Genomic DNA, 13,754 nt, shown 5'->3' on the forward strand with positions numbered 1-13,754 from the left:
CAAATGAAGTATTTGGATCTATTAGCTTAAAATTATTGGGCCTATTAGCTGGACTAGAAGTAAAAAGATGTCATTACCGTTATGTACAAGTTTTCAGAGAGACTACCTGTCAGATATTGTGCTCAGTGCTGTTGCATTGTGGGGTTGGCCTGAATTCAAGAAACCCACTGATGATGATAACTTTTCAAAGTTGAGCTGGGTCGGAGCAGCCCTGGCTGGCAGGGAGTCTGGGGGGGGTCTGCCTGCCAGCCTGGGTCTGATTTCCCCATCCCCCCCCCCAGCTCAACATTCTGTGGAGGGGCTGGCTGGGACAATGTCTACACGTGTATTGCTGCAGAGTATTACTCTACTGCAGGCTAGCACTTACATTTACAAGTACTATCTTGCTGTGGAGTAAATTAATTTACTTCAGCCTAATACGAGCACACATGCAGAAGTAAGACATTTATTGCTCAGCTAATTGGTCTACTGCTCAGTAAACGTCTTGTGTAGACGTGCCCAGGGCAAGCATCAAATCAGATGCCTCTACACTGCCCAAACAGGTAAGTTTCTGTAGCACTCCCGTTGAAGCCTGAGCCTCAGCATCTTCTAGGTCTCAAGGGGGAACAAGTTCCAAGTATGACCTTTTGTGTTTTCACCAAGCGAGCTTGGTGCACTGATGCTACTTATAGGTGATTTGATCTTCTGATCTTATGGGTCATGTTGGGGTGTAAGGGAGAAAACTGTCCCTTATGTATGGCGGGTCCAGATTGTTTAGAATCTCATAGGTCAAAGCTAGCAACTTGACTTGCAATTTAGAAAGCTGTAGAGAACCAGTGCAGTATAAAAATTGTATTGGACATTTCTGTTCCTCCTTTTTTCAAACACAAGGCCAAAAGGATATCTGGTGACATTTTAAAGGGCACTACATTTTAAAATTGGTAAGGACTACTTTTTTTAACAAAACACAATTAGTTTGTGGAACAAAGTTGCATGTATCATTCAATAAAGAACTCTAGCAAAATAGTAAAAGGATTAAAGGCTTATTTGAATCCGGAGCTACAATAGCCACACTTTTTGAGGGATATAAACACTGTTTCATCAAAGTATTTAAAAAAAAAAAAAAAAAAAAAAAAGTTCTAATCTATTGGGAGATGGTTTCTTCCCATCTTTTGATTGTTCATTGTAGTGTTTGTTTTTTACAGCTTCCTCCAAAAAAATTGAGATAGATATATAGATAGATAGATATATAGATATTTAAAGTTCATCTGACCCTTTTTTTTAACATACAGTTGTTTATTCCTATATTGGAGGGCTATAGAGTTTATTTCCTATTTTTTTTAATGTGGTTTTTTTTTTTCTCCCCCCACAGGTTTTTCCTCATGTGCTATATGTTTGTGAACTTGGCCTGTGCAGTACAGACCCTTTTACGAACTCCAAACTGGAGACCTCGTTTCAAGTTTTACCACTGGTAGGGTGTCTTCTTTATATGCATCTAATTTGGAAGAGTAAAATTTGATGGATGAATCATGCATACATCAAATGCTTTCAGGAGTAGAGTTGATTGATTTTTCAATAATCAGATTTACAATATTAAAGTTAGAGACCCAAAAAAGCAGTAGGGAAAATAACTTTGTTTCCCCTCTTATTGTTTACAGTTAGTTTCTCTCTCTGTTGCAGAGAATAAGCAAGACTGGTAATTTATTAATAATAGCAGTAAATATAAGGATAGCTGTAATTTAAACTTACGACTTTTTTTCATTTTGATCCCTTGTCAAGTCATTGGTACCAAGAATAGTGGATAGTATTGTTAGAAATATTATTAAAAATGCATTATCAATAGCAGATTTAGGAAAAAAAAAAAACCACAGCTGCTACCCCTCCTTGTCTCCTTAATGGGAGAGGGAAGGGGGGGGTTGGAAATTGATGGGAAAAACCACCAAAAGCCCTTTGTACTAAGGTATCACTCCCTCTCTGTCCTGCAAATTTACTATCTCTTTGTTACACTAAATCACACTTTCTTTCATGACCCCACATTCCTAAGGCTAAGATAAGAGCAAATGCCATTTTTGCCTTCAGGTTGAACCTTGAGTAACCTTGGGTTCCATCCACGCACGCGTGATAGCCTAATGCATATTAAGCCTACCCGCCCCGCATACTTAAGTAGTTAATTATAATGCACATGGGACGTATGAAGCGACATGTTTACATATATGTTTGTATGAACCGGAAATGAGTTGTAAAAATTCCTCCTTCTACACACGTGGTCAGGAGAGGGGGGATAAAAGCCTGCTAATGATTGTGCTCGGGGGCAGAGGGATTTGATCTTTTGTCTTCTCCCTCTGACCCTATTTGCAAATATATATCTTTTGTGTTGCTAATAGAGTGTGTCTGTGAAGGTTTTTTTCCTCCTCCCGAGAAACGAACCACGATTTTTATATCAGTATTGTGTCAAAGAAGCGCATGTGTTTTTAAGGGTCATTTTCTTTTTTGAAAGGAGCAGATCTGGCTTGACTAATTACCAAATGTTTGCAAACATATTTTTAATTGCACGTGGATGGATGAGCCTCTAGAGTAGGTTTTTAGTTAAATTTCTAAAATATACACAGCTAATGATGGATTTGCTGCATATGCATGTGTCCTTTGCATACTATTTATAGTGAAATAGATTATTTAAAATTAATTGGAATAACTGAGGTTTGGGAATGAGTCCCTTGCATCCATGGTAAGGTATAAAGCAGGTAGGAAGGGTGGAATACTTGTAGGGTTATCTGAAGTGCTGCTAATTTTTTTGTATTATAAATTTCATTAAAGGAAGTACTGCCTGTACAGTTCCCACTATAAAATTAAGCCGACTGCAGTTGCAGTTTTTAACTGGTTGAGCTGAAATTCTGTGGAAAGATATATGTGATCAGTTCAGCCATTTCAGGAGGTGAGATTCATTTTACCCATGTTTAGGGGGGGAAAAAAAAATCTTCCAGTTCATTGGGAAATCTGTCTGCTCAAATGCTTTAGACCAGGGACTTTGCTGTAGAATATATTGTTTTTAAGGTGAATGTGCACAGGGACATAAATTTGGCAAAGCTCTGGCTTCTGGAATGTCCAAGTCTGAACATGCTCAGTTGTGGTGTGAGCTGGGCAGGTCCCATCCCAGGGCTCTGCATCCTGAGCCGGCCTTTCCATGCAAGAGTTCCTTCCAAGAGCAAGGAACACAGGACGTCAAAAGCAGGGAGACCTTCTCCTGGGCTCTAAGTGCTTCTCCCTACCTGTGCCAACCAATGAAGAGGGTGGAGAAGGAAGAAACAACTTGACTTGAATGCAGAGGGGGTGAGAGAGAAAGTAAGATGTGTGGGAAGTTGAAAGAACCAGGAAGGAAGGCATAAGAGTGTGAAGGAAAAAGCACCGAGAGTAGGACAGGTGCATGTGTGAGACAATAGATAAAAACAGCAAGGGGCAGGAGAAGTGCTAGGGAGATGTGAAGAGATGAGAGGAACAGCTGCAACGTGGTCTGTAACCACAGTAAATTCAGAAAAGCTGCTAATGAATGGAAAAAGCCCCAGACATAGTGTGTCGTCATGTACAAACTGCAGGTAAAACACAGGCTGCCAGTGCTTCCTTAATTTTGTCATTCCCAGGTTTAAGTGATTTACCTGGGCAGTATGCTTCATTGCTGCAGCTTTCTAATAGACTTTACTAATTGATCTGCAGAATATATAGTCTGGCCAAGTGTGTATACCACTGCCAGGGACATTGGGGAGTTGGGTTACAGTAGAAATGGACCATAGATAAGGAAAAGGCAAGCCATTTAATGCTTCCTTTAAATAAAAAAAAGTGAACTTTTATGCCAGCACTACAATAGACCAATGCATTTTATTGGAAGTTGTAGTTGATGAGAGTGAGTTTAAAGTAAATTAAGGGCATAACTTTAAAAATGTTGTTTCAAATCTGTTGACTTAATTGGATCTCTGAGTTCCTGTTATACCTATGCAGTTACCTTTCTGTATATGCATAGTGTTGATAACAGTAGCACATATTTTGTGAAAGAATAAATTTTTGGGTTTTGTTACCAGGTCTAATTTTTTTTTTTTTACTATTTCTTTTAGTAATTTCAACCAGAGGCATATCTTTTATCCTCAAAAACACTTTATTTCAACAGTGAAATGGGATCTGTTTTATTGCATGTAAGATTAGAGCTCACTTAGTTATTCCCTAAAAATGCTCTTTTTTTAACTTATTATCTTTTTTCAAGAGCCAATTTCGGAGCTGTTACTCAACTTTTACTCAAGTTTTACACTAGTAATCTGTATGATTCTGAAGTAGTATCTGAATTTTAAGCATTTACTAGTGAAATGTACTTGTGCAATGCGTTGTCTCTACTGATGATGGCAACCTATTACTCCTGCCAATTACTGTTAGCTCAAATGGCAGAGATGAGTACTGATACTTTTTTTTTTTTCTTCCCCACAGAGATATTCCCCTGCACATAGTATTTCTTAGGATAGGAAACAATTCTTAAATATTCATGTTTTATTGCTATCCTTCAGGGTGATAAACCCACTTCTTAAAAGCTTCACATCATGGAGAGGCTGCCCTGTATATGGGATTACTAATCCATTATAGACTTTTTAAAGCATGGTACTTTAGTCTTGTAGACATTAATTGGTTTATCAGTGTAATTCCACTGTGAGATACCAAGCTCTATCATTTCCATTTTACAAACAGAACTGAGGTCCACCAAGAGTAAGACAGCTTTTTGCAGAAAGGAAAACAGATATTCACAGTGCCTCATTGATTTTGTGAATCTAGACAACTGAAACCTTAGTACCTATGTTTAAAAAGTGAAGAAGGGATTGGATAGATAATTATTGTTTTCCCTGTTTTATAGAAAATAGGGGAAATTGAAAGTCAGATAATTATTTGCCTGAGGCCACGTGCTGAATCAGTGACAGGCAAGACCAGAACCAAAAACTTTTTGTTTTGCAACTGTGTCCTCTTCCCTGTAGACTGCACTTTCTTCCTGTCAGTTTGTTGTGCATCTGCATGTTGCATTGATCAGAGTTTCTATAATGAGTGCTTGCCCTTTACAGCAATTGGGCCCCAGGTATCTCAAGTTGGACACCTGGAAAATGAGGAGCATGTCCTGCTATTGAATAATGATGCATCATCTAAATGTATGGGTCTCTGCTGGCTCCCTTCAGAATAATAATGGTCTGAAACCCAAAAATTTCTAATGAGGAACTTGAAATTTCCCCTTCCCAGTCATGTGTAGATAAGGGTTATAAGAGGCTATGGTCCCTGTCATATAGCAGGGTAATTCTGGTAGACCGCATTATACACAGTGTGCTGTGTGCCTATGCTCTGTGTGAAAGCTGGAAAACTGCAGCCTGTAAATTGTCCAAGTATAAATAGATTTTTCCTGAATCCGAGAACAGGCATCTCTGAGACACCGCCCCATGCCAATTTTCCAAAGCTCTGTGAACTGAGAAAGTATCAAGAGCTCTTCCAAAACAGGGCGTAAGCTTTTCTATGCTAGAATTTATACAGTCTGTGTGTGGGTGTGTATGACAATTAGTTACAGGATGGGGTTTACAAGCCAAAGCTTATCACAGGGGAAGCCCATATTTTATTTTTATTTTGTATACATAAAAGATTATACAATTTTTACAACATAACATGAGATGTTATACAACAAAAAACTTTATTCAGTAAATTTATACTATTTTAATACAACATAAATTTATACAATGGGCATATAAATAAAAATACAGGGGTAAGTGGGAGTGTGTGGCCCATATTTTCTTTAATTTACACACAGACACGTGCATAAATAAAAAATATGGGCTGTATAATCTCCCATTATGTCTAATATTTATTTATAATAAATATGGGCGCCACAGTGATAATCTTTGGTTTGTGATCTCTATCCTGTAACTAATTGCTTGTTCCGAGTTCATGGGGAAAAACTAAAAACAAAGCAAATTTATAATCTCTATTTATTTGGTGAATACTTGTTCTTTCTATTTCATTTCCTATCGGGCTTTCTTTTTTTTAACTTTTAAAGCTGTTTTCTTTATGTTTGGTTGTCTGACAACAGTATTTATCACAGGAGAGGGGGCATATGCAAGGATAATTATAATATATTTAATTGTCTGGAGTTAACAAATTCCCTATTGTTCGGTGTGTGTTTTTTCTCGTGGATTAAAATAGAATGATATACTTAACTTAGTATTGAGCATGGTAGTTAGACTTTAAAGCAGGCAGACTGCCTTGAGTCTATGGCTGTTGTAGGATAAAGCACTTGTTTGAAAACTGAGGAGAGTGACAGGTAGAAATTCAGAATTGAACATTATAAGGTAGGTATGTGTTAATAACTATTATAAGCTTGTACTAGAAGCTACTTTAATACAGATGTTAGTATTTTATAGTAATTACTGGAGTTGAAAGCAATGCACTTTAAAGTAACATGTTAGTGATCAAATAACATTTGAAGTTGTGGCTGGTCTTTTTTGGCAGTTAATTAAATTGAAAAACTGACTTTGATCATTTGCATAAGTGTTAAAGCCAACAAAACCTCAAAAATGCTTGCTCTTCTTAGGACTCTCTCATTCCTGGGGATGAGTCTGTGTCTTGCCTTGATGTTCATCTGCTCTTGGTACTATGCTTTGATTGCTATGGTGATTGCTGGATGTATTTACAAATACATAGAATATAGAGGGTAAGACTATTTGTTTACTTTATATTTAATTTCTTTGTTAATATTCCCTAATATTAAAGTTGTTATACATTTTTGAAATTTTTGAATCGTATAATGAGCATTTGTAAGAACATGGTAAGTTTTAATTTGTATTGTTAAGTGAAAATTTAACAATATTCTCATTGTGAGAATTTAGCATTGAACAAATTGAGTTTTTATTCCATTTAAAAATACACTGAAGAATCTCTATTTAAAAGCATTGAGTTCTAATACATAAAAACATATACAGTTAAAATATGAAATTAATATAATTTAAAAAATGTTTGAATGTTGTTCTTAAGTATTAACGTCTAGTACCATCTTTTACGGGGTGTGTGTGTGTGTAACAGTAACAGACTTAACCTGAAAACTCAGCTTGTTCTGGTTGGTTTATTTGGTCAGTGACTTTTTCTAAAATCAATTTTTTTTTTTTTTTTTTTTTTTTTTTTTACCATCAAGATTGGCTTATTTGGTGCATAGATCCTCTACAAATGAACAGGTCTATAGATCTGGGCATTGGTTGTCCCATCTTCCCTTTGATAATAGGAAAATCCTAGGCAACATCAAACTAAAGGAGCAGCATTGCTTTTTTTATTTTACCTTGCTGACTAAAAAAAGTTATGGTTGTCCTGCATGGTTAAGTTGTCATTTGATCTCCCAGTGCCTCCACCTGAATGAGAAGAGTTGCCATTGCCAAAGATGATTCCTCCTCTCGGACCAAGGAGGTTCAGAAAGATTTAGCTGGTATACTGATGGTTAACACACTCAAACACCCTCCCAAACATCTGTAAACAGTACTTTTTTTCCAAAATCAATCTGTTTTACTTGCTTTAACATAGTAATTTATTTTTTAGTTTGCCCAGAAGGGTCTGAATGTAGGTGTAAAATAGTGCCCAAACTAAGTTTTTCTACCATCTCAGCATGTGTAAGAAAACCTGACTTTCAGATTCCAGAAGGTGACAACTCAGATTGCATGTTAAAAAGATAATCTGTCACAAACCCAGGACCTCCGTCTCATCTTTTTATCACTACAGCCCTTCCTGGATGGAGGGAGAACAGTCTTCATACTTTCCATGTGCTAAATATCTGTCTCATAGCTATTATCTTCAGAAAGGCAATATTTCAAATTTCAGAGACAAATATTGTATTTCTGACAGATACTGTATTAATCCAGTCCAGTAATCCTCATAATCAACACAATTTTTCTCTTTGAAGTAATACCACTTTGTATATGAGATGCATTCTTCCTTGTTTCCTTCCATCAAACATTAGAGTTCAGTCTTTAGGAGCACTGACAATCTCATAGGTTAGGAGATGCCAAAAGGATCAGAGCAACCATGGCTGTAACATTTCTGCAGTCATTGAAGCTCAGAACGTTCCAGTTTTATGAGCCAACGTGTGGTGTACTGAAGCTGGTTTCTAGGCCTTTTGTTCTAACTAGTAAACAAGTTCTTTCATTATTAGAAAAGTACTGTTTTTCATACTGTAATGGGAAATGTGCTCTGTTGATGGAATTTCTATTTCTGATTTCTCAGAGCTGAAAAAGAATGGGGGGATGGAATCAGGGGGTTGTCCTTGAATGCAGCTCGCTATGCTTTGCTTCGGGTTGAAGCAGGACATCCACACACCAAAAACTGGAGGTAAGAGCCCCAGGAGTCTTATTTTTAATGCAAATCACTTCAGAAATAGGAATACTATTGATTACCAAAATCTATTCAAAGTTTCACCAACCCTAGAATTAGAGTAGAATTTACTAGAGTGGAATTTATTTTTTCCAGAACAAATACACTAATAGCCAAAGTTGACTGAAACCGGAATGGCGTTTTGCACATTGCAGTGGCTTCTGGCGTTTTATCAGTTTTATTGTCATAACATGTTAACAGGATTCAACTGTATCAGTGGTCCCCCAACTTCCTAAAATTGCAGAACCCTTTCATATCACTTCTGATATGGAAGCCCTACCACTGTCCTGTGAACTGGCACAGAGCCAGGCAACTTGGCCCAGCAGTGGAAATGCTCTGCCTCCTGGCCTGCTCTGCCATTACCCCCAGTCTCTTTGCAAAACTTCTGATGTCCTGCGGAACCCTAGAGTTCTACAGATTCAGCTTGAAAACCACTGGAGTCACTCAAGATGTAAATAAATTAGGGCTGTCAATTTTAATAACAGTTAATGTGCACAACTAACATGTTAATCAGTTCTTGCATTAATTTTTTTAATTGCAGTTAATGGTGCACATAGTTTTGGAGCCTGCATCTAGGCTCTGCTCCATTTTTGTCTCTGGGCCACCCAGTAGGGAAGTGGTGGCAGCACAGAGGACCGCAGGGCAGCCTGGGCTTGGGTTCCTGGAGGAGGGTGGGGGGCTTGTGCACAGACGCACACACATACACAAGCAGTCACAACCTGCATGCTGCATGTAGAGCAGTGCTGCACCAGGAAGTCTGTGGAGGGGGAGCGGTGAGAGGAAGGGAGTGTGGAGGGGCAGATTGAACCCCCCACAGTAAGGGAAAGAGTGGACAGGGGCATAGATGGGGTGAATGGGGCCCTGGGGCTGGGGCAGGTCATGGGACAGAGCTGTGGGACCCTTGTCCAGGGGCATGAGGGTGGGGGGTGACTCCCTGCCACTGCACACACCCCCTGGGGGAGGCATGGGGGGCCTGTGCTCCCTGCCCCCACCCCGATTTTGTGTGTAGGGCAGAGGCAGGCTGCCTGCTGCAGGCTGGGGCTCGGCACCCTGCTGCCCGTGCCCTGGGAGCCATGTGCTGGCCATGCTGTGTCCTCCCCCCCGACCTGGCCACAGGAGGTGCAACATGCTGCTTGGCCACCATGGGTTCTGGAGTAAAGGCAACAGGGTGCAGACCTCCACCCTGCAGCAGGCAGCCTGCTTCTGCCTCATGTACAAGTTGGGGCTGCACATGCCCCCCATGCCTCCCCTGGGGATGCGCATCCCTTCCCACCCACACTCCTGGACAAGTCTCCTGTGGCTATCCCACATCCCGCCCTGTCCCCAGGGCCCCGTTCACCCCAGCCCTGTCCCTGACCTTGCCCCACTTCCTCCCTTACCGTGGGGGCCTTGATCTGCCCATCCCCTCCACTGGCTTACTTTCTGGGCGCTGTGTGTCTGCCCCTCACACCTAAGCCACAGCCCCCCAGCCCTGCTGCTGCCTCTTAATTCTGACCCACAGTACCCTGCATGCGGAGGCCCCCACTTCCTTGGGCTCCAAACCCACAGCCCCTGACACCTTCACAAATCCTCTGCCATACACGCACCCTACACTCATCCCCTCCCCCATTCATACAAAGGTCTTGCATAATTTTTATATATCTTTGAATTATTTTTAGTGCATAATTTTGAGAGTTTAGCTGTGTGATTTTAAAAACATGATAAAAAAATTAGTTGCAATTAATCATGCAACTAATCGCAATCATGTTTTTTAATAGTTTGACAGCTTGTGTTGGGGCCCGGGAGGCAGCAGCTGTTTTGTAACCTCCCGGCTGCCAGCTGGGAGCCCCTCACTTCTGCCCCTGCCTGCAGGGGAAGTGTGGCAGAGCAGCAGGGAGCTGGGAGCAGGCAGCTTTCTGTCCCCCACCCCTCCACTGTGCCCTGCTATGCCAGGTTCCAACACTGCTTTGCAGAAGTGATGAGGGCAGCACAGTGGGAAGCATTGCCGGTATGTAGTGCCTCCCTGGGTCCAGGTCTGGGGCTGGAAGGCAGCTGGGGCCAGAGCCTGGGCAGAGAGGCGGCAGATGTTTGCAGCTGGCTCAGGTTCTGTGTAGCTGCTGACAGCCACAGAGCCTGGGCTGGGGGGCAGGGGCTTTGAGTGGGGGGCAAAGGTCATGAGCAGGGTTGCAGTATGAAGGGGAGCAGCCAAGATAGTGGCTACCCCCTCCTCTTCACTGCTGATTGGCTGAGAGAGATGCCTTCTGTGTGGCCCCTCCCTTCTCCATCAATCAGCAGGGAGGGGTGAGGCTTCTAGGGCCCCTCCTCCTCCAATCAGTGTGGAGCTAAGGGGAGCTGTGTGGGGGGCTCACCACAAAAATGACGCCAAGTGCTGTGAGCAGGCCATGATTTTTTTTTACTTCACTTCTGCAGCATTAAGTAGACTCCCAAGCACATGAATGTTTCATGGTAATTTTTGTCTTTATGCTAATTTTCTGGTTCTTTTCCTGACGCTTTTTTATACTGCAGGCCTCAAGTCTTAGTTTTGTTGAATTTGGATTCAGAACAGCTGGTTAAGCACCCTAGATTGCTTTCTTTCACCTCTCAGCTGAAGGCTGGTAAAGGATTGACCATTGTAGGATCTGTCCTTCAAGGAATATACTTGGATAAATGTGTAGAAGTTCAAAAAGCTGAAGAGGTATGTAAAAGACGGTTTGCAATGCCAATATTATTTTGGGGCTCATAGTCCGTATAGGCCCCTCTCTGTGTATTACACTTAACTTCTTGTTATTAACCAGGTAATCACACCTTGCACTGCAACCCACCTACACATTTAACCAATTAATGGCTGGGAGCCCAATCCATCAACTGAGGGGCTCCCAGCCACAGGCGTGCACCACTCACTGCCAGCCCCACAGCTGATAAGGATCGCAATGGTTACAGTGTTGTCAGCTGTGAAACTTGCAGCAGGGAGAATGGTCCCCCTGCCCTGTAAGCCTCCTCAGCTGCAGGACCTGCAGCTCATGAGGTTCACAGCAGGGACAGAGTTCTCCCCGCTGCCTCCACTATGAGTCCTTCAGCCCACATTGTGATCCCAGGCTCCCCCTGCACCATTAATAAGGTGCAGTAGGATCTAATGCACAATTTCATAGTCACACCTCCTGCCATGCACATGGAATACACATCTAAGCAAAAACTGTAATAAAGGATATTTATATAGTAGGGCATTTCATGAAACATGCCAAGTTTTAAGTGAAATTCTTTAATTAAAAACAACCCCCCTCCCCCCGCCCCAACTTTCAGAAGGCTACGGAAGCTTTATAGTCTTTGAAGACCCAACAGTACCTAGTACTACTTAATTTTTGTCTGCTACAGTGACATGTGTATTGCAAAGGTTGTGTGTATTCTATAAACTAGATGGCCTCCTGGGCTGCATCCACACAATTATGAACGTTTCCCCAGGGACAAGTAGCAGTGGCACATGTACCCTCTGCAGGTTACTCCAGCCATGGTAGCGGGGAGCCTTACCTGGCATCCTGGGGGCCTCAGGGAGCTGCAGCCATGGCATTCCTGTGGCTGGGAACCTGGCCAGCAGCAATAGCATGGCTCTGGCTGGCCAGACCTGTTTTGCGGCAGTGTGCCTGAGCACTTTTGGCATGAATACTTAACCCTGGGAGATTCTAGGGTCAAAAAACCTCACACTGCGAGGTAGCAGTACAGGGAACTCCTGTACATGTGGTTTGTGGTACCGCAGACAGGTCTGTGGCACTACAGACTGCATGCACTTGTCTGGACACGGCCCTGGAGTCTACTCCATCCCTACATACTTATGAACTTTGATTCTCTGCTTGGCTTAAGTTTCTTGATAATACTTTCTTCATTGCTCAGTTAGAGCCCTAATTTCAGATCTATGTTAACATATTGATAATTTAACCTTAGTTATGAAGTTTGCATTTGCCAGATACCCATAGAAAAAGCGCTCTTGGGACCAGATTCTTTTCCACCAACTGGGCATGTAAGTGGGCTTAAACATACAAGCATGGTTTTATTCTACCTTGCCAAAGCCTCTGAAAAACTGTTAAAGCAAAAGATGGGTGGGTCTTCCTTCTCAAATTGTGGGATTGCACTAGTTGAGTGTGGTTAAACTAAGGTGGCCTTGTTGCCTTAAAAGCATCACATTTTGCATGTAAAGGTGTCATGTATGTAATTAGACAAGAGAGGTGGCCAAATAAGGAACTGCAAAGTATGATTCGGGGTGTGGCTGAGTCAGAGGAGCAATTGTGCGTTACCTTCTAGAGACTGTCAGAAATGCTGTGGTTTGGCCTGGGTCAAGTAAGAACCAGTCATGGTTAATGTGCTAAGTGAATCCTCCTCTGTCCTGGGCATACTTTCAGCTGATCAAGTGGGACTAGGTCCTGGACTACTTGTGCCAACAAAATGATGCTGAGCAATAGAATGAAAGAGACCTGTCCCTTCAAAGCAAGATTTGAGAGAGGTAGTTAACCATGTTAGTGTGAAGTCAGGCAGAAGGCAGGGTAGATCTGTACCTTTTGTAGACTAACTAGATCAGAGACATACAGCACAAGCTTTCTTAAGTAGAGGGCTTACTTCATTGGATTTAACATTCAGTAAGCTGTAGATTGCCTCTCTAACTCTGGTCTCAAGCAAAGCACCACAAAAAAGCTAAGAGCTGCTTGATTGTTGGTGACTTATGTATATCACATGTAGTGGTGTTTTGCAGTTGTTCTTGTTAATAATACTCATGTCCCTAGTGAGAATTAGCTGTTAACTCTGTACTGATTAAAGTAGTCTAGGAAGTTGTAATATACTGCAAAGGTATCAAGGTACTTCTAATGAGCACTGCAGTCTGGATATCTGTATGTGGTATCCTAGCATTAAGACTTCAGGAGAGATTGGCACCTCCTGCAGCTAAGTACAAGTTGATCCGGCATTCTTCCTGTTACTCTGTAGCTGTACTGAATGATTAATTCATGTCTCACTTGAAAGGAATAAATTGAATTTCCAAGCAAGTGATCATTAGTCATTGAACTTCACTGCAGGTGAGCCTCTGGTGGTTTTTTTATTCTTTGATTTATCTGTTCTTTTCCTTAACCATTGTTATGGTCTTTATAATTGAAACTGAGTTTTCATAAAAAAAAAAAAGTCTAAAGAACTTACTTCAAAATCATTATAACGCATCGCTAATTTGATTTCTTTTTTTCTTTCTTCTGGTTTTCTTCTAACTGAAGCAACACTAGGAACCTAAAATACAAGTCCAGAATAACCTCACAGAGAGAAATATAATTATCAATTATAGGTACCCTGGTAATTCATAAATCTCATTCAGTGGAGCTTTTCATGCAAAACAACAAATACGTATTTAA

At 41.3% G+C, this 13,754-nt stretch overlaps 1 protein-coding gene across 3 annotated transcripts in view; it reads left to right on the forward strand.

Moving 5' to 3' along the window:
* Window positions 1-13,754, forward strand: part of SLC12A7 (solute carrier family 12 member 7) — a 147,823-nt gene that overhangs the window by 105,516 nt on the left and 28,553 nt on the right. For all 3 annotated transcript variants that reach the window (XM_090039288.1, XM_090039290.1, XM_090039291.1), the window contains exons 14-17: window positions 1,352-1,450; window positions 6,575-6,694; window positions 8,248-8,352; window positions 10,900-11,068. In XM_090039288.1, coding sequence (XP_089895414.1) covers window positions 1,352-1,450; window positions 6,575-6,694; window positions 8,248-8,352; window positions 10,900-11,068 — 493 coding nt within the window. The remainder of the gene's footprint in view (window positions 1-1,351; window positions 1,451-6,574; window positions 6,695-8,247; window positions 8,353-10,899; window positions 11,069-13,754) is intronic.

The sequence above is a fragment of the Crocodylus siamensis genome, chromosome 3 (genome assembly GCF_052110815.1).
Source record: "Crocodylus siamensis isolate JL-2025a chromosome 3, ASM5211081v1, whole genome shotgun sequence".
NCBI classification, from domain to species: domain Eukaryota; kingdom Metazoa; phylum Chordata; order Crocodylia; family Crocodylidae; genus Crocodylus; species Crocodylus siamensis.